The sequence below is a fragment of the Elgaria multicarinata genome, chromosome 13 (genome assembly GCF_023053635.1).
Source record: "Elgaria multicarinata webbii isolate HBS135686 ecotype San Diego chromosome 13, rElgMul1.1.pri, whole genome shotgun sequence".
In the NCBI taxonomy this organism is placed as follows: domain Eukaryota; kingdom Metazoa; phylum Chordata; class Lepidosauria; order Squamata; family Anguidae; genus Elgaria; species Elgaria multicarinata.
In genome coordinates, this window is record NC_086183.1 from 21,974,319 (window position 1) to 21,995,464 (window position 21,146).

General features: G+C 45.6%; 1 protein-coding gene and 1 pseudogene across 1 annotated transcript; both read left to right on the forward strand.

Moving 5' to 3' along the window:
- Window positions 1-3,461: 3,461 nt before the first annotated feature.
- LOC134407733 (hematopoietic cell signal transducer-like) lies at window positions 3,462-11,998 on the forward strand. The gene is made up of 4 exons (XM_063139657.1): window positions 3,462-3,565; window positions 7,604-7,627; window positions 9,881-10,018; window positions 11,114-11,998. Exons 1-4 carry the CDS (start codon window positions 3,526-3,528, stop codon window positions 11,155-11,157), a joined length of 246 nt encoding a protein of 81 aa, XP_062995727.1. The 5' UTR covers window positions 3,462-3,525; the 3' UTR covers window positions 11,158-11,998.
- Window positions 11,999-14,189: 2,191 nt separating this feature from the next.
- On the forward strand, window positions 14,190-14,308 carry LOC134408530 (U2 spliceosomal RNA; annotated as a pseudogene).
- Window positions 14,309-21,146: the final 6,838 nt, after the last annotated feature.

Genomic DNA, 21,146 nt, shown 5'->3' on the forward strand with positions numbered 1-21,146 from the left:
CAGAGTTTTATAAAAACGAACAAAACTCAAACACTCCATCATACCTGGGAGCAGAGGAAAATCTTAACCTGGTGCTGAAAAAATGACAATGGTGGACTTCAATGAGGAGAGCATTCCACAGCTGGGGTGCCTCCACTGAAAAGGCCCTGACTCTTTTTGCCATATTCTAGACCTCCAAGGTACTCAGAAGAGGGACTCAGAAGTTGGTCATAGCGTACAGGGAGGTTCATGCCAGGAGAGGTCAAGAAGTCTGTCTTGACCATTATAGGAAACAAAGTCCTATGAAGAAAGACTGAAACAACTGGGCATGTTTAGCCTGGAGAAGAGAAGATTGAGGGGAGACATGATAGCAGTCTTCAAATACTTAAAAGGTTGTCACACAGAGGAGGGCCAGGATCTCTTCTCGATCCTCCCAGAGTGCAGGACATGGAATAACGGGCTCAAGTTACAGGAAGCCAGATTCCGGCTGGACATCAGGAAAAACTTCCTGATTGTTAGAGCAGTACGACAATGGAACCAGTTACCTAGGGAGGTTGTGGGCTGTCCCACACTAGAGACATTCAAGAGGCAGCTGGACAACCATCTGTCAAGTATGCTGTAGGGTGGATTCCTGCATTGAGCAGGGGGTTGGACTCGATGGCCTTATAGGCTCCTTCCATTTCTACTATTCTATGATTCTATGGCCTTGAATTGGGCTCAGAAATGTACAGGCAGCCAGGGCAAATGGTTGCCTGTTTTGGACTACACCTCATAGAATGCCTGGCCATTGGTCATGCTGGCAGGGGATGAGGGCAGTGGAAGTATACAGCATTTGGGGGAAGGCTGATCTAGCCAAGGTCATGACTGTCTTGGAAGAGACTGGCTTTCCCCAGCCGAAATCAGCTCGATTTTATAGAAGCGATAATTATAGCATGTGTACAAAACAAGAGGAAGTGGTATGTTACTGGGTGACGTGGTCAGGAAAAGGGAAGAGTGAGGTACGTGGATGATTCTGGTGGTCTCTCGCCTTGTATCTGTAAGAGGGGGGGTCGGGATGGGGGAGGGACACTGTCATAAGAAAGGGAGGACTTCACCCTTGCCACGGATGAGAGGATTAGAGTGGGAGCAAAAGCTAAACCGATCAGAGTATAAGAAATAGAAACCTGACACTCATCTTTTGCCTTGGTGAACTCCCATAAGAGAGGAGTAAAGGCTATCCTCCTTTCACTGACTCTTCTGCCCTTCTAGTGGAGAACAACAAACTGATTTATCATTGTAGTGGGTTTTCCTACGAAGCTTCGGCCCAAGAAATTTGGGTGTTTGAGGCAGAAAATGTAAATGACACTTTCCCCATCGCCACTAAGCTGTTCTGAACACAGTCTGTTGGGAATTTCTCCTGGACCAGCCTTATTTGAAATGAACAGTAGCGACTGAGTTGGGGGAACTCCCTGCTGTAGCCCAGCTCTGAGCCATCTGGCTCCTGCTTGCCCATCTTTTATGAATGTCAACCAAAATAGCTACCTCCCCTTGCCACTTGTTCCCAAACCTAGACAAAACCACCGGTGTTCCTGATTCTGGTAGAGGGAATTTAGTAATGCCATGCCAAAAATGGTTTCTTCCATTTTCAGCATTTCATGGGGTGGGTCGGTGGAAGAAAAACAAAACTCTGGTTAAAGAGACTGCGGGAGGTGAGAATTTCAGAGAATTTTCTCCTTGGGGAGGGGGACAGGGTGTCTACATACCTTTTTAAGTGTAGCTGGTTGTTGTGTGGGGTCTTTCTGTTTTTTAAAAAAATATGCCTGGCACTTGCAGGAGCCCAGGGCTTCTTCCTGAATGTCTCTTGGAGAGGATGAGATCACATAGTCCCCAAAAGGCATTCAGGAAGAACTGTGAGGTGCTTCAAAATGCTGGGGGTAGTTTTTTTTTTTTTTTTTTAAGAAGAAAAAGAAGACTCCTCAGCAACTGGCTATACTTTAAAATGAATGTGGAAGCCCTGCTCCATTCCCCAAGGAGAAAATTTTCTGAAACCCCTCATCTCCATGAAAGGGGCAGAAAAAACAATGCCTCTTTTGCAGGGAGAGAGAGAAAATCCTGAAAATAGGGGGCAGGTTTCAGCACAGCACTAGAATTTAGTCATCTGAGAGATAGTGTTTGTAATTTTTTATTTTGGGGGGAGGCGGGCATTCCTCTGCATGTGTGCAAATGCACTCTTATGGTTGCCCCCATATGCCTGGTCAATTTCCTTGTATGTTTCAGCTGTCAAAGCAAGCCCTGAATGGAGTACACACAGCATACATGGAAATTGACTAGGCAAGACTGTATACAAGCTGATTTGTACAGCCTTGCCAGGGACCAATTGCTGAGTTGTCAACTGAAAAGCAATAACAAGAGGAAATAAATGGAAAAAGTAGGTGCACCAAAAGGCGGTGGGGGTGGGGGTGGGGGTGGGGGATATTTCCCTCTTGGCAATGTGGTCCTGTTGCTTTTAAGTGTTAGACTGACTCCTTTCAATGTCCCCCACCTTTTCAATACTTCCCCGAATCTCCAGTGACTGCAGAAATAGGAGATATTAACTTCCCCACTTTTTCAGAGCTCCCTTTTGGAGCACTTAATGCTGGGGTTACTGCAGTTACCTGACAGTTCTAACACCCCACATCCCGGAGAAGGAGGTTGCACAGGATGAAGTGAATCGGGCCACGTGTGTGTGTGTATGTGTGTGTGTGTGTGTGTGTGTATAAGTACTGCTGGTGCCCCATTTGCTCCATCTCGTTCTGCCACCCTCTAAGGCTTTTTTAGAGGGTTGGGAAAATTTGCACATTTTGGGGGGACTGTTAAGTAAATGGAAGGGAATAAATGGTTTGGAAATTTGCACAACTGCAGTAATGGAGCATTTAATGCATGTGTGCAATTTGCCCCTTCATTTTCCCAGCCATTGAAGTTGCATATATTTTTCAGTCCAAAAAAACCTGTGCAAATATTCCTGATGTTTAAGGAAAAACAAATTTTGTTACGGAGGGGGCAGAATGGGATGAAGTGAATGGGGTGTCAGCCCCTGCTGTACTTGCACTACTCCTCCCACCTCATGGGGCTCATAGATTCATAAAATTGTAGAATAGTACAGTTGGAAGGGGCCTATAAGGCCATCAAGTCCAACCTCCATTCACTCTGCCCCATTGAAGTACCTTCTCAGTTCCCACCCCCCTATTCCAGGGCACTGCAATAACTGCGGCAGTAAGAGTTCCAAACTTGATCTAATTTCCTCGTCTTTTGGGCTGTTTGCCTTTGGAAAATCGATTCAAAAGGAACAGCAAAGAAACACGCTACTCTGGGCCCAGCAGAAGGAGGAGTCTTGCAATTCTGGGGAAGTCAGTAGAATGCAGTTGCAGAGGGGGGCCAGCCTGCCCTGTGGCCGCTGGAGCTGCCGTGTGACTCCCGATGTCATCCCACATCCTGCTCGGGCGTCGGAGGGTGAGGCAACCTCTTTGCAGATCCTCATATCTACGTGCTGCATCCAGAGGCCAAGCTCAGAAAACCGTCATCACTGCCATGTGGGCCTTTGCTGTTTCCATTGTCTGCCTCTGTATGGGTGAGTTTGCTTTCCAGTGTTTTCCAGTAGGTTGGAATGTGAACTTCAGGCCCCCTTCTTCACAGATTTGTATGTCTATGGCTCTAGGAAAGGGGTAGTGTCATGTCTAGCCCTGTTCCACCTAGTTTGGAAGAAGGTGTTTCAGGTAATCAATCAGAATCAGACTCTGAAGTAGAGGAGTCAGCGTCAGACACAGGCCAGCCTGTACCAGTGGGGGGAAAAAGCTCTCACAGGCTCTTCACCAGCTGGTGGTGCCTCAGAACTAGTCTCTCTGAAGTTAACGCGTCTTGGGAAAGGGCTTCCCATTCTTCTTGAACAGACAATTGTCTCACTTAGCATAGTTTTGCCTAGGGGAAAGTTCCAAGACAGTAGACTCTCTTCAGGCAGGAAGAGAAGTTTATTGCTTGAATAAAGCTTTGTGGATTACTTAGCAGGCCTTGTCATTTGTCTCCCAAGAAGGCAGGAGGTGTTTGAGAAACACGATAGGTTGAGAACCTCAGGCTTGGGAGGCCAAACCTGGTCCTTTTGGGGATCTTGATCTGGCTCTCGGGGTGTGTGTCCTCAGTAGGCCATGTCTGGCCCACTCCTTTGACTTTAATTACTGCCCCCATGATGGTTTCCTGACTTCTGTGCATTTCCCCCTTCTGTTCTAAATGATTGAAATACCTCTCCCAATTAGTGCTGTGCCAAAAATTTCAATTATTCCATTTTTGGCATTTCGTGGGGTGAGTGAAGGGAAAATGAAAACTCTGATGAAAGAGGCTGGGAAAGTTGTGAATTTTCTCCTTGGGGAGGGAGACAGGGTTTCTACATACCTTTTTAAGTGTAAGAAGTTTTGAGGGGTCTTCTTTCTATTTTTTATTTTTAAAAAAACACCCCCGGCATTTACAGGTGCCCAGGAGATCTTCTTGAATGCCTATTGGAGAGGGCAAGGTCACATGGTCTGCAAGAGGCATTCAGGAAGAACTGCCAGGCTTCTCCAAGTGATGGGGATGTTCTTTTTTACCCTCACATAAAAACAAAAATAGATAGAAGACCCCTAAACAACAGGCTACAGATTTAAAAGATATTCGGAAATGCTGTCCCCCTCCCCAAGGAGAAAAATTCTCCAAATTTTTCCCCCTCTCTGCAAAAGAGCCCGAAAAAACAATGCCTCTTTTGCAAGGGCAGAAAAAAGATGCTGGTGGTTTTGGCTGCATCCCTTTTGACTTTAGCCCCACCCAATATGGGAATATGACCATATTTGAAATAGGATTCGGACCTTGAACTGAAAGAAGATCTCCACCCCTGCTTTACAACACTTCCACAGAAACACTCCCTCGCCATCCCCACTTGGTTTGCTCTTCATTGGAGAGCTAGTTCATCAATGTCACTCTACTTCCAAATGGAAAATGGGTGGGCTTGTTCATCCAGGGAGGGGTGGAGCTAATTGTTTGAGCACATGGCTTTGCTCACGCAGGAGGGTTCCAGGTTCAATCTCTGGCATTTCCAGTTAGAACAGTGGTTTCCGATGGCGGCTCCCCAGATGTTATTGAACTGCAACTTCCATCACTTCCAACCAATGGCCAGGCTGGCTGAGGATGAGGGGGGTTGATGACTGACTGAATCCGGGGACCCAACATTGGAACCCACTGAAAGGATCTTAGTTAACAGAGCTTGGAAAGTCCTCTGCTGAAGTCCTTGGAGTGGAGATCCAGCTGGAATAGGATGGATGGAGCTAGATGGACCGACAGTATGACTCAGTATAATAAGGCAGCCTCAGATAGGACGTGGCCGGTGGCTTTGCTCAGTGGAGGCTGGGGGCTCCAATTTTGGTGGAGACAGAACTCTAGAGGAGCTATCCAGGATGTTCAACCCTATCCCCCAAATGGGTTCAGCACCATGGATAGCTCTGTTAGAGTTCTGGGTGGTTCTGACCAACACCCAGAATGGATTCACAGCCCCAATAAAATTGAAGCCACCAGCCTCTACTATATATATATATATATATATATATATATATATATATATGAGAGAGAAAGCATGACTGGCTGAAAATCAACAAAAATCAAGCCTACCCTGGTGTCTCCATTTAAGCTCAGCTCCCTAAAAGCTAGGCTATCCCAGCTCTCTTGGGACAATGCAGAGGAACAATTTTGAATACTCAAGAAAAGTTACATACATGCTAAGCATTGTTGTTGCTGTTGCTGTTATATGTGATATCTTCTTTGCATTGGTTTGGTTGTGTAAACCTGAGATTAGCAAAAAGGATATGGGCCTAAGTTATGGGGTGGAGGGAAGGGGGCCCCTTTTCAAAGCTGTTTCCTTAAAGGGCTTGCCTGCATCTCAGAGGAACTGAAACTGATGGCAGCAAATTCTGAGTTTCTGTGTGTCCGGTGAGAGGAAGGGGGGTGGGGTGGGCCTACAAGATGGTGTTGTAAGAGGAAGTAGCAGCAGCTGATAGGAAAGTGACCTGCAGTGGAACCACATGGCCTCTGTTCTTGTCTTCACGCAGTCCAGTACCCCAAATGTCCCCCACCCAGGGGCTGCCCCTACCATAAGGCAGGGTGAGGCAGTCGCTTCAGGTGGCAGACATGACTTACCTTGCACTCCACCTCCCCACCAAGCTATTCTGCTGCCTTCAGATGCAGTGGAGAAAGATGTTCCATCCCCACTATTTGTCATGTTTCCCAGAATGCTCTTACTTTCGATAGGAGGTAAATGACGAGGCTTGCTAAGTAATCTACAAAGCTCTTTATTAAGCAATAAACATCTCTTCTACCTGAATAGAGTCTAAACTCTTGGAAATGTCCCACCAGGCAAAATTATGCAAACTAAGCAAGACAATTGTTTGTCCAAGAAGCAGCAGCAGCTACTTCTCAAAATGCCCATAATTTCTTACCATCTGGTGCGGTGGTAGGTTCTGGCGTAATCGAACCGACTTTCTCACTCCTTCTTTTCGTGCCGTACATTTCAGCTTCCGGTGGACCCTAGCATCAGCTAGCTTTTCAGGACGCTCACCTCTGGAAGAAACCTCACTTCCCACTGAGTGTGTAGGATTTGGCCTTGAAGAGATAAGCTCTGGAGAGGGCTGACTCCCAGCTGGTGAAGAGCCTGTGAGAGCTTCCTCCCCCACTGCTACAGGCTGGCTGGTGTCTGGCACTGCGTCTTCTAGTTCTGGATCTGATTCTGATTGATTACCTGAAACACCTTCTCCCAAAACAGGGGCAGTAGGGTTAGACATGACACTATTGAAGTAAGATTCATCTACTAGTCCAGTTGACTTTTGTATATGGAATGGGAGTGGGCACCATCTTGTTCTTTGCCCTCAGCCAGCAAAATGTCTGCCCCCACCCCCTATATTTCAGATATTTATCCGAAGGATGAATGAGTTCCAATCACCACCTTTATCCAGGAGTTGTGGATCGGATTTGCTCGCTTTGAAATGTGGACCAAATGAAATCTCACAGCATCTGCAGCTACAGAATAATAATAATAATAATAATAATAATAATAATAATAATAATAATAATAATAATAATAATAATAATAATAATAATAATCTGTACTAAGGGTGCCCAGCTGCAGAAGATCCAAGGGCCCTTTTCACACCTCCAGACCTTCCCCCACCCCATGGACTACAATGAGAGGAAGAGAATGAATTTATTTATAAAAATAAATTAACCCCCCCCTACACATTCGTTTGCTATCAAAATCCTGTTGCAAACCACTCCATAGTGTTAAATAGTGATAAAAATGGACACATGTATCTTGTTTCCAAACTACTTTGCTCTTTGGTTTTGGTTTTAAATGTAAGTTTGGGGTGCATTGGGGGGGGGGCTGCTGCAGTGGCTGCAGGGGGGGATGGCAGGGGGGTGCATGCAACCTACAGGAAGTGGGTTGCCGGTCTCTGATCTGTATGTAGCCTTTGAGAGAACCTTCTGGGTTTCTTAGGGAAGACGGAGGCGAGGGGCTTCTGTTGTGGGAAGGGTTTCTTCTGTGATGATGTCTGTCTGAAGTAATATATTTGTCCTCTTCTCCCCCCCTCATCACTTACAGGAAGCACAGCTGCTGAGCAAACAGGTGAGGAATTTCAGCCGATCTAGAACACACCATGCGATTGCTTGAAAACAAACCCATTTTCAATGAATGATTCCCAAATATGGTAGTACTGATCTATCTTTTGGTCTGTCCTTGCCTCAGGGATGGCCCTTCCATTAGGTGGAGTGAAGCAGTGGCCTCAGGCACCAGATGCTGGGTGATGCAGAGGAACCAGTGGTGGAATCCCCTGGCTGTTCCCTTCTGTGGAAGGACAGCAGGGCTGATCCAAGCAAAGAACAAGATGGCACCCCTTTCCCATTCCAGGTACAAAAGTGGCCTGGCCTGGCAAATTAATCTGTCTTTGACACTGATGATGGGGCAGCGTCCTCCACTGCCCCCGAAGGCATCAGGCTAACTTAGGGGTTGCTGGGAGGCACCAACACCTTGTCGCCACCTCCCAGCAACTGCCACCTAAGGTGACTGCTTCACTCTGCCTAATGGTTGGGCCAGCCCTGGAGGACAGAGATGTATCTTCCAGGCAGCCTGTCCTGCTCTCCCTAAGTGAGTCCGCTGCCCTCAGGTGAGTCAGAGGATGCTGTCCCATCACCAGTGTCGAAGTAGGATTCTACCACCACTCCGGTCAGCTTCCATGAGTGGAACGGGAGGGAGCGCCATCTTCTCTTTCAGGCGGCAGATGTCTTGGGCTGGTCTTGCCATGCATGTGAAAAATAACAGCATTTATTTTTGAATTCACACTTCAAAACCCATGTGCTCCCTCCTCCCCACCACCGTCCTACAACATTCGAGGTCCACTGGGGAATTTGCATTGAAGTCGAATGTTTTTTTGAATTGGGATGATTCATCTCGTTTTGCATTTGAGCAAATATTCCAGCGCTATTTGTCATGAGCCCTGCTATGCACCAGCTCTCTGTTTCAGTTGGCCGTAAACAAAAGACTCTCTCTCTCTCTCTCTCTCTCTCTCACACACACACACACACACACACACACACACACACACACAGAGAGAGAGAGAGAGAGAGAGAGAGAGAGAGAGAGAGAGAGAGAGAGAAGAGGAAGTTGCTTGCTCAAGTGCCACTTCTTTGGATGGAACTCCTCTACACATGCATGGACATGGGAGGGACCGAAACTCAGTGGTTGAAGACGTGCTTCACATGCAGAAGGTCCGAGGTCCGATCCTTGGCATCTCCAGGTAGGGCTAGGAAGAAATCTTGCCTGAAACCTTGGTGATCCACTGCCAGCCAGTGTTGACAATACTGGGCCAGATGGACCAATGGTCTGGGCTCATTATACAGCAGCTTCCTATGTTGACACGCACTGACACACACATACTGCCAGAGGACAGAGATGGGCAGGATCTACACTACTGCTTTATAACGGTATTGAAGTGCAATGGCAACTGTTGGAGCCCATGATGCGTCCCACATACCATTTTTAGTCTATGAAAATTGATGTATGGGGTGTCCAGAGCATAGGGCTCCTGTATCTTTAACCGCTGTTAAAGAAGAGGTTATTTCAGCAGGGTGCTGGCTCCTCCTACCACCCCTTGCAATCACCTTTTTGCATCCTTGTAAATGCCAGCCTGCCGAAATTCCCTTGACATGACAACTGGCAACTCTTAAGTGGACTTCTGTGTCATGAATGTGACAGCTGCTTTCTCAAAGATGCTCTAGGCCTGAGCACAAATGCCCCCCCCCCAAGCATTCTCTGCCTGATTTGTAAGGCTGGCAAAATTGTGGGGGGGGGCATCTCAATGAATATTGGCGTGGGGGGAGTCCTACAGTGGCACATTGGGTGTGGACACAGCATTAGCAGGTTTTTTCCCAATTCCACCCCCCACCCCAGCCCTGTCACTATAAGTGGCAACAATGGCAACACTGGAGTTTTTGTGTTGGTGTTGGTAGCCATCACAACGTCCTGGAGATGATTTTCGTTCTGGGACATTATGGGAAAAATGTGACCCACCCCCACCCCCGCACACAAGGCAGCGAATATTCATTGAATGTTTCACGAAAATGGCTCTGTTTTATGGGTTGGGGCTGGAAAAAGAAAATTCTGGGACAATTTTACGGAAAAAATAATAATAATCTCTTCTGAGAAAATTTAGCCCAGTTCTACTCACGCAGGGACAAGCCTCATATGATATTAGGGACAACTTGGTAGCAAATGGTGATACAGTGCCCTCTGTCTGTGCTCTGGGGGCACTGCACTTCGACTTGTACATGACCACAGAAGCTGGTTGCATTCAGGGCTGGTTTCCCTTCCTCTCATATATAGGGAATTATGAAGACTGTTACTACATCACTCCAACCATCATGCTTGGAATTGTCGCTGCAGATCTTTTTCTCACCATGCTCCTCCTCATCCCTGTGTATTACTGCATTCGCCCGAAAGGCAGAAAACAGAGTGACATGGGTAAGATTGTGGAAAAAGAGATGATAAATAAATTTGATTGTGTTAATCTGGGACTCAATAGAGACTATGGTTCGTATGCACTTTATAAAGACTCTTAGTGCACTTTGTGGTTTGTAACTGTTGCTTTAAAAAAAATGGAATGCTTGCTGCAGATCTACCTACCTGTTTAAGGGCAAAATTCTATGCATGTTTAGACAGAAAAGAAGTCCAACTACTCCCAGCAATTCCCAGCCAGCCAGGAATGGGTAACTCATGAAAGCTCATGCTAATTCATTAAACTATCTGAACAACTAAAACAGTTAGACTATGGGCTCATCTACACCAGGCAGGAGCCACCCTACTGCTGTATAGTGGTATTGAAGTACACTGATAACTGTTGGGTCCCATTGACACATACCATATACTGCTTTCATACCACTTTCATAGTGTTATATCCTGCTTGGTGTAGTTGTGTGATGGGCCCCACCAATTGTCAGTGTACTTCATTACCACTATAAAGCAGTAGTGTAGATCCTGCAGTGCACTTCAGTCAGTACCCCTATAAAGCAGTAGTGTGGCTCCTGTGGTTTATATACCGCTTTCATACCACTTTCATACTGGAATATCCTGCTTGGTGTAGATGAGTCCTATGTTTTGAATGGGTAAGTGAGACACCCTCGGGAAGCTGGTCTCAGTGAAAAGTGAGACAAGTGAAACAGTGGGATCCTTTATGGAGATACGTGTGAGATGCAGAAGCAGGTCTTTGGAAGAGAGATGACAATATAATAGTTGCTATGGTCGCATGGGCTATGTTCTATGGAAAGGTAATTTTTATTTACAGATATCCCACCTTTATTGCAAGGAGCTCAAGGCTATATACAGAACCTCCCCATCAACCATTTTAGGGTAGGCAGAGGGATCATCTCTCAATCATCTCTCACATGTTGAGCTTCATGGTCAAGTGGGGATTTGAACCCTGGTCTCATCGGTCCTAGTCCCAGATCTAATCACTGCCTAACCCAGCCGGTTAATAACAGTCAGGTGTCAACTTTCTGTGATCTTCACCCCACATAGCCTCTTTCAGGCCTAATGGTAAATCCTTCCATCTTTCTACAGATGAAAAGAACAATTACATCAACATGATTGGAAAACATACATGAAATCCCTTCTCATCCATCTCTCATCAGCAGCATCTACACTAGACGCAACCAAACCCAGCACTTCTTATATCACAGAATGATGTGTGGTGGGAGGGATTCAGTGGGGGGCACCAGGTCACCTGAAGCCTGACATTTTGGGGGTTTTCCAGCTGGGAAAGAGGAGGAGAATGGCTGTGGTTTTGGAGAGTTGAAGGCTGGCTCAATGGACCCTTTAGTTCTCGTCTTTCCTTGATCCCGATTTGGCAAAATTGGCTCTTGCTATCTAGGCCAATCAGCCTGCTTGTGCCTGGCTGCTGGTCTACAACTCCTATCACAATGGCTGTGGATGATGGGAGTTGCAGTCCAATGACACCTGTAAAATGCAATAGCAGTGGGTTATAGCCAATGTTAGTCTAACTGATATCCCATTCATTTCTGCTCTGTTGGACTGATTGGTTACAACCCAGTAGAAATACTAGTGGTACGGACGCCGGTATATGGATTCCAATTTGGCATCCCTTGACATATTTACTGCTGACATGATGTGGGGAGTGGTTGAGGGGGAGCTGAGCAAATTCCTGTCTGGGAATGCTGATGGCAGAACCTAGTAACAATTAGTTTGCTAGTGAAAAGCCTCATCTTCTTATAGGAAAATATGGGTTAACAGACAATAGAACCAGCCAACTTTGCCAAAACTGGTCAATCTTTGAAGATTCTCCTTCTGCCTTTTAATCAAATAATTGCTTGTGTGTAAAACATAAACTGACTTGTGATTTGCTTCCTTTCAAATGTACAAATGTAACCAGTTGAGTCGTAAAACTGACCTCTGTGATTTCTATCACAAAAATGTCCAATAAATCCTTTGGAAATGAGACTGGGGTTGCTGTGTGTGCACAGTACAAACGTTGCTCTATGCTGCCTCTCTGAAAACATACGATCATGAGAAGAACCCTGGCCTGATTGGTCCAGCATTCTGCTTTCCGAAGTTACTGGGCAGAGAAACGAGTGGGGACCGAATATTACAAGGTTGCTTTTTCTCTGACTGGTGCAGTTATTTCCCCTGAACCCTCAAGAGGGCAGCACCTTACAATTTGCATTCAGATTGACTTCACTTGAAATGTTAGACTTGCAAATCATGATACTGCAATTTCTTCTACAGGGAGGGGCACATTTCGGATGGGGTTTAGCAGTTAAAAGAGCTCTCCACCATGCATTGAATTCTCTGGTGTGTATTCAGCAGCACGTACGATCCGAAGGCAAAAATGGACATTGCAAGCAGGGAGGGGAGAGAAATGTGTTTAGTTTACATTTTACTACAAACCTGACCTAATTTTGCACTCTCGAACCTGCGCCACAAACTGAACTTCTACTAACCTCTGAAATTCACGCCCCCAAATTTGCGACAGAGTTCTCCCAGTAAAACATTTGCACGAAAACATGCATTTTAGGGAAAATATTGTTAACAATGCATTGTATTGCATGCAAAATGCATGTATTAGGAGAAATACACACAAAATTGTGTATGCAGCTTTGTGCATTTTTTAAAATTAATTAAACTGATGTGGAAATGGGATGTACCACTGCCCCTCCTGAATCTTATGGGGGGTGCTCAGATGTCCCTTTCTATTTGCAACCCTCTCAGGTTCCCCCCTGCACTACTATTTCTCTGTCTTCCCATCACAAAATCTCTTTTATGGATGGAAAGACAGAGTACACCTTTTTGATTGCTAGCATTAGGGACCTGTCTGGAAGCACCCATTGGTGTGAGAGACGTGGTTGGCAACATTTATTTATTTAAATCATAGAATCATAGCATAGTAGATTTGGAAGGGCCATCGATTCCAACCCCCTGCTCAGTTTTATTTATTTGTAACATTTATACACCAATGAACATAACAGAATCTCTCAGCAGAGATTAGCTTATCATTGATCTGTACCTTCCATTCTCAAATGGCTTGCCTGATCATGCTAGCATGATGGGATAAAAGAAACGAAACAGAATGAAAAGATGAAAGGTTTGCAGGAGCCCAAAGTATCCAGCCACAGGCATGGCAGCTGAATTCCTGCATTGCTCTGACCTCCCATCCTCCTTCTGATCCCATGCGGGGAGCGGAGAATGCTGTCTCATCTATACATAAGGCATTTGCATCATCCAGTCATTTCAAGTCTGCGATCCACCCTCGGAACAGACTCTCCACTACATTTCTGGGTTGCTCCTTGAAAAACGCTCCCAGATCAGTTGACTTCTGTACAAATATGGGTGTGATGTGTGTGTGTGTGTGTGTGTGTGTGTGTGTGTGTGTGTGTACTGTTTGGCTAGGCAACCCTTACTCTCACACTTTCCACAATTGTAATTTGGTTCCTTGCAGGGGCAGTGTCAAGGGTCGGCACGGTTGGGAATGTGCCGTTGTTCCACACTTCAGCAGGGGGCCCCTGGCAAGAACCCACTGGACTTGCTTCTCCTCTTCCCCATGGCAACCTGCCTCTCACTCCTGCCCAGACAATGGTGGTGGTGAGAAGGAGGAGCAGCAGATGCTATTGGCTATATGCTCACTGGCTGCCTGCCTGTCAAGCAAGCAATGCATAGGAATGATGAGAAAGAGGAGGAGCTGATGATAATAGTAGTGAAAAGGCAGGTGCACCGTGAGAGTGTGTGTATGATGTTCGGCTATGTAATGTGAGTTTTGGTACAGGTTGGTGCATATATTTATGATCATATTGCTTATGTCCTTTATACTAGGGTGACCATACTTGGGAAACCAAAAAAGAGGACACCTAGTGTGTGTGTATGGGGAAGCAGCTTTCTGAGGCCTGCAGAAAGTACGTTATTCCCCCACTACCTTAAAGAACCCGATTGGAGTGGAGGAGGGGAAAGGATTTCATTCTGCACCACCACCATCCACTCCAATTGGGGCCTTTTCTATAATGTCCACGAATGACCCACTTTCCCCTTTAAGACCTCAATTGGAGCTCGGGGTGGGGGAATGATGTGCCTCAAGAAAGCATGTCATTCCCTCCTGCCATGCTAATGGCAGCCTTAAAGAGGAAGGTGTATTGCTTCTCGGCCTTTTGGCTAAGATCAAGTGTAGTATCTGTTCTTATCAGTTTAATATCTGATATGTCCTCTATTTGAGGACTATATATTAAATGGATTTTTGGAACTGGAAAAAAAAAAGAGGAAGGTGTGTCATTCCAGGACATTATTGAAAATTATAGAAAATCCCCCCTGACACGATGGAAAGAACAAAAACCAGGACAAATCCGGGGAAATCCTGACAGTTGGTCACCCTACTTTGTACAGAGTTAATATGGTAAGTTAGTTAAGGCAAGAGTGGGGAGAGGGAGTGAATGGGACATTGATGCGCTGGCGTATGATTGGTGGAGAGCGTGGAGTGCATAGGGTTATTTATGTAGGGGTGAATCAGTTAGTTAAAACAGTTGGGGTTCAGAGCTAGAAAGTTCAGGGACAATCTGTTGTTCTGGGATATAGTAGATACAGATCAATAGATCTATATCAGTAGATATAGAGAGAGGCCTGGAGTGTGGCAACGAAGGACAGGGCCTTTTCGGTGGTGGCCCCCAGACTATGGACTGATCTCCCTGACGAGGCTCGCCTGGCACCAATGCTGCTATCTTTCCGGTGCCAGGTTAAAACTTTCCTCTTTGCCCAGGCATATGGCGGCACATCTTAATCACCCACACGTTTAGTTTTTTTTAACAGTTTTTAATGCTTTATGTGTGTATGTTCTGTGTTTTAGAATTTTAAATTTTGTATACTCGTTTTTATCTTAATTTTAGAATTTCTGTAAACCACCCAGAGAGTCCCGGCTATGGGAGCGGTATATAAGTGCAATAAATAAATAAATAAAATAAATAAAATAAAGGGAGGAATTAGATTAGGCTAGGAATAAGTGAATCGTTCATTTCAGAGCTTTTATTGAACACACAAATACAGCTTCGTTATCTTATGCAATTAATAAATTATAAGTTCTTTTGATCACAGCATACAGTGTGGATTTTTTCATTATAGGTAGTCTCTCAGTGAGACCAAAGGTATTAAATAAAGGTCATTTGGTGGCAGCGGTTTTAAGGGAGTAGTCAAGCCTAGTGGGGAAAACAGCGTACTTTGAACTGGGTGTGAGGGTTGAAGTGTAAGGAGAGACCCCTCTTTTGCACAGAACATACATACCCATAGCCTCAGGGAAGGCATCCCAAGGGGAGGGGTATGACAGGAGGCATTGAGGATGTCTTGCTTAAGGTCCTTCAGAAACGTGGACCTCATTCCTCGTCTCTTGAACTCTCATCTGTCAACAGTCATTCTGCCTGGCGATGGCAGAGGTGGAGGTGAGTCTTCAAGGATCCCTGTCCCGGCTCAACTGGGCTCAACTCCCATTTGTATTGGCCAACCTTTTCTCCCACTGCTGTTCCCCCCTGGTGGCCATTAAATCATTATGCAAGGTTTATGTAACACTGAATATCTAGTACTTGATTGTTGCTCATTTCCTTCTTCTCTCACTATCTGTTATTTCTGCTGTATCATGTCTAGTGTATTATAAGCCTGCAAGTGGAGATTGTTTTTTTTAAAAAAATATTTGTTCATTGCCTAGTAAACTTAAGGCATCGGCATCATCATCAAAATAGAAGATGTCCACCTGTCTGTCAGCACCATCATGCAAAACCATGAAACCTAGACTTCTAAAACTTACTAAGGGGATGCTGGGGATGTGCACCTTGTACTGATTTTGTTTTTAAAAGGCATACACTAATTTTAACGTGTGTCTGTGTTTGCAATCTGCAGTACCATGGTCAGCCACTAGACAGCAGGTTTTCCTAATCAGCTCATAGTTTTGAAGTTGAATAGGGATGTCAGAGGAATCCGTCCAGGGGATGGAGTTCACCCAGCTTTCATCAGCAACCCGCCCCCCCCCCCCCGACTTAGGTTCATTTCCTGCAGTTTTGTGGATTGCGAAACAACAACAATGTGGCTGAGCTTTCAAATGAAAGTCAAGTCAGGGGTGCTGCAGAAATCAGCAATCCCTAAAAGGGCCAGATTTCCCAGCAATGGATATCCCTACAGATGATATAGTTTGAAGTTGGGAAGGGGGCAGAATTATACACCAGCCCCCTCCCTACTGCTGTGGGGCAGCCCCCTTAGGGGAATTTAGTTGGCGGACCCCTCTTTCAGGGGGCTGTAGGGATGTACCATAGTAGCAGCTATGCCTAGAGATGCCAGCAGGCGTGAGTTCACACACATGGGGCAGGCATTGAGTGTGCCAATCTGGCAGGTGCGTAACTTTGCTTGAAGTGTTTGCTGTATCAAACCAAGGACTATGCCGACCTGTGCAAAACAACTCTGTGCATTTGGTAGTAATCGCGTTATGTCATTTTCTTCTCAACAAGGAGGATCCAGAAACAAATTTTAGATGTAAACAGAACTTGACTTTATGGCTAAACCCTTATTTTCTATTTATTTATTTATTTATTTCATTTTTATTCCGCTCAATAGCCAAAGCTCTCTGGGCGGTTCACAAAAATTTAAACCATAATAAAACAACAGTCTAAAAACACAAGTACAAAATACAGTAAGAAAAGCACAACCAGGATAAAACAACTATCTGTTCTTTTTCCCTCACATCCTCCTTTCTCCCTCTTTCTCTTCCCCGCCCTCCTTTTCCTCCCTCCTTCTGGGGCCCTCGAGGGACAAACCTCTTCACAACTGAAAACAAGGAAGTGCACGCAACTGTTAGAATGCAACACATATTGTGATGTTACACGCTCCCATGTCCCCAAGCAGTAAGAAGTTCTAGGAGTAGTGTTAGCAGGGTTTGGCTTCCTTTCAGAGGAGAGATCACTGGAGACTTACGGTGTTTGAGTATTATCAGTTTTATTTACAAATATACAAGTCCAGCATATGTGGAGGCAAGCAGCATTCACATTTCTAGCAGGATTGATGTCCAGATGGTTACTGACTCACTTCAAGAGCCTTTGGCTAACGCTCTGCTTCTCTGTTCCTGTCTCAATCTTTGGGCATAGCTAGATGGGGCGATATCCCGGAGATCACCCCGGGATCGTCCCTGTGTGTTCACATGACACACAGGGCATCCTGGGAGCAGGAAGGGATGATCGCGGAACATGTGGCCAGGCATCGTGGGTTGTCCTGGCTCCTCATGAGTAACTGCGAGGAGCCAGGAGCCGGGCATGGGGCACAGAGCTCTGTACCTGTCGGGGGTGGGGTGGGGTGGAGCGGGGATTGTTTTTTAAAAAAACCCTCACATTTTGCACAAGGGTACTAGTGCGCTCTGTCTCCTTTAAAAGAAAAAACAAAATAGCTGGCGCTACATCCCCTTCCTCCTAGGATGTCACACGCCGTGTGTAGACAGAGGGGAAGATCTCAAGATAACTGTATTGCGAGATCCTCCCTCATCCGTCACACTAGACCTGGTAGGTCTAGCCATGGGCTTTGTCTCTCTTTCACACACACCTTAAGACATCCCCTAGCTGGTGTGTGTGTGTGTGTGTGTGTGTGTGTGTGAGAGAGAGAGAGAGAGAGAGTGTGTGTGTGTGTGTGTGTGAGAGAGAGAGAGAGAGGGTGGTGATGATTAACCCTCTAGATATTTTGGCCTACAACTCCCATAACCCTGCACTATTGACTATGCTGTCTAGGGCTGATGGGAATTGTAGATCAAAATATCTAGAGGGCCAACTTCCCCTAGTTTCTCTTTATATTCCATAGAAATTTCCTAGCTGTTTTCTCCCATTGAGAAACATACTCCCAGGCATCATGGGGGCATTAATATGCTACTTCCCTAACAAAAGCTGTGGCCAGCATGGCTGCTGAGCATTAAGGGTGATTAACCAGTCATTCTGACTAAGGGATATGTGAAACAGCACAGCATGAGCTCATTAAAGCTGTCCAGATTCCACCTTGAACTTCGCACTGACTTCTCTCGCTATCAGATTGCCAGCTTTGTTTTTGATTTCCCTACGAAAATCGGCGCATGTTTTGGCGCACATACCCCCAAATGGATGTGTCGGTTGTGCACCGTTTTCTCCCATGGATTATGGCGTCTTTGTGAGCATTTTCCCAAAGTGTATTTTTTCTATGCGCATTTTCCAAATGCACACATTTTATGAACCTGTTTCGTTTGTTTTGCAAATCACATCACAAAATCATAAATGTATGGACTTCAACCGCAGATTGTGGTCCAGGTCCATGTTTGGTTCTGGGAGGTGCAAACTAGGTAAATTCTGGTCAAAAACCGAACTGAAACAAATTTTGCATACATCCCCTGACCTATTCAGACCCCTTTCCCCACACCCCAGACTCACTCAATGCAATCAGAGAGCAAGTTCACAGTGATGCTGGTAGTAGCATCAGCCTCACCAATAGTAACCTTCTGGAGTTCAAGAGTGAAGTGAATTTGCATTCAAAAATATGTGGATTAGTGGTCAGAAGTTTAGAAAACACTTTAGACTTGATTTACAGCGTTGTCTCTCCCAATCGCTTCAGCAGCTTCCCCAAACCTGAGGACCTCCAGATATTTTGACTTCGAATCCCATCATCCCCATCAGCAGTACAAGTTCCAGGTCATAGAGGCACCCTCAATGGGCCCCTTCTCTCAGTGAGTTGACCTTCTCACCACCATTGTCACCCGTTGCTTTTGCTCCTCATCTTCTTATCATTGGTACCACTAGCTTGACAGGCAGAGAGGCAGGGAGCAAGTAGGCCGTAGCATCTCCCACTTCCCTTCTCATCATCATCATTGTCTGGGTCAGGGTGAGAGGTGGGCGAACAAGCAGGTTGCAATGGTGAAGAGGAGAAGCAAGGCTTTTGTCAGTGCCATCCTCTGGGATCTGGGCCTTTGACAGGTGCCCAACCATGCCTACCCTTGATGCTTGCCCAACCATTCAGCATGGGGCAAATGTTCAAGAATTCTGGGAGTTGTAGTCTACGACCTCTGGATGGTCCCGGGTTGGGGAAAGTTGGGCTGTAGCTAGTGGGCGGACTGGGGTATTTGCTCAGGATAAGCGTCGGTAGTTGGTGGGTTGGCGAGAGAAAGAGAGAGAATGGAAACTTGCAAAAGCAAAAAAAGGGATCAGGTGGTTGTGTGAGTCATGTTGTGTGTTTGTAGCTGGGCTGAGGCTTTGGCAGGGACTGTTGTGCCAATTTCCCCAGCTTCTTAGGAGACACAGGAAATGTGGAAATCCTGTATGTACCACATGCTAGGCCCGAGCTTGTCTTTAAAGCAGCACACAGAAAAACCAGGCCTGGTCAATCCAGAGGTTTTCTAGTGTCAGACATTTGTAGGGTGAACTATTCACATGAAGCGTCTTTTATATAAACAGTAGTCCGGTACTAATTGCTGTTTCGAAGATTCTTCCTCAGTATGACGCTGAAAAGTGATTAAAAAACACCATACTCAGCATTTATAAGCAATAACATATGTTGTTATGCAATGCAAACAAAACAGAAAATATTGGCCTCACCCAATATTTGATATTGATATTGCAGGCTTTGTTGTGAATGTTAGTGTGAACATCTTATAAATATTGTTGATGTGCCTGTTCTTTATACATTTGTAAAATTTCTGAATTATTCATCTATGTAAGTTGTTTTGATGTCTTTGTGGTTTGAATGTTACCCCTCTTATTATACTGTTGTTGTTTCCAAACCACAGCCTTCTATTTTCCAGACATTCGTAGGGGCCAATGTTGCACACCACTGTTCATTTCTGTGCTTGAAGAAGATGCCAACGCCTGAACGTACGCAGCCCTTTGTAGCTCCCTAGGTTAGGCCTTGCTAGGCCTTCAAGCCTGGAATTCCTAGTTCAAGACCCAGCTCCATATCTGGTCTGTGCTGCTACCTGCTCTTTGTCCTTGTGCTCTCCTCTAGCCGTGTTCGGAGCGGGTCACACAGCTCCAAGACGGTGCTGATTGGTTGTCCAGGATTGGCACTATACTAGAGCAACCCGCTCTAGGAAATCTGTGCTTAATCTCCATACCTAACCAGCGTCCAGCCACATGGAAACACTTTCTTTTGCTTGACTTTCTTTGGTTGTGTTTCCGTAAGCACCATCTGCACAGAATGAACCTTTCTAAGTCCTGATAAGATGAACATCAGTGACCCTGTTCTCTGGCCCATCATTAGCAAGTACTGGCAGTTACCAGGTACAGAACCTTTTTGGTGGTGGTACCAACATTGTTGAATTCTCTCCCGAAGGAAATGAGCCAAGCCCCCAGTCTCCCCATTTTTAGTCAGGCTCTGAAAACATTTCTGTTCCAGACTGGAAAGCTTTTTAATATGGATTTCTTTTGTACTGTTTTAGACTGGTTTCTGCCATATATTTTTTTAATGGTGATATGTTTTTTTTTTTTAAAAAAAAAAAATTGGCTGTTGAGATGGTTTGTCTTAGGAGTCATACTATGGTTTCTCTTTCCGGCTTGTGTTCTGTTTGGATTTCTTTCTTTTTTTCCTTTTTAAAAGAAAGGAATAAAATAAACAAAACAAAATAAATATATTTGGGTCACTGCTGGAGGAGCAGACATCACTGCTGGAAGAGGAAACATAAGTGTGTGTGTGTGTGTGTGTGTGTGTGTGTCGTGGTAGGAGTAGACCCAAGTCTGTGTATGGAGGAACCGAAGTCTATGTTTTAGCTCCTTGTGATTGAGCCAGCCCTAATCCAAAAATGTGAGAATTCATAAGAACATAAGAAGAGCCCTGCTGGATCAGACCAAGGGTCCATCTAGCCCAGCACTCTGTTCACACAGTGGCCAACCAGCTGTCGTCCAGGGACCAACCCAGGATCTCTTCTCGATCCTACCAGAGTGCAGGACATGGAATAACAGGCTCAAGTTAAAGGAAGCCAGATTCCAGCTGGACATCAGGAAAAACTTCCTGACTGTTAGAGCAGTACGACAATGGAATCAGTTACCTAGGGAGGTTGTGGCCTTTCCCACACTAGAGGCCTTCAAGAGGCAGCTGGACAACCATCTGTCAGGGATGCTGTAGG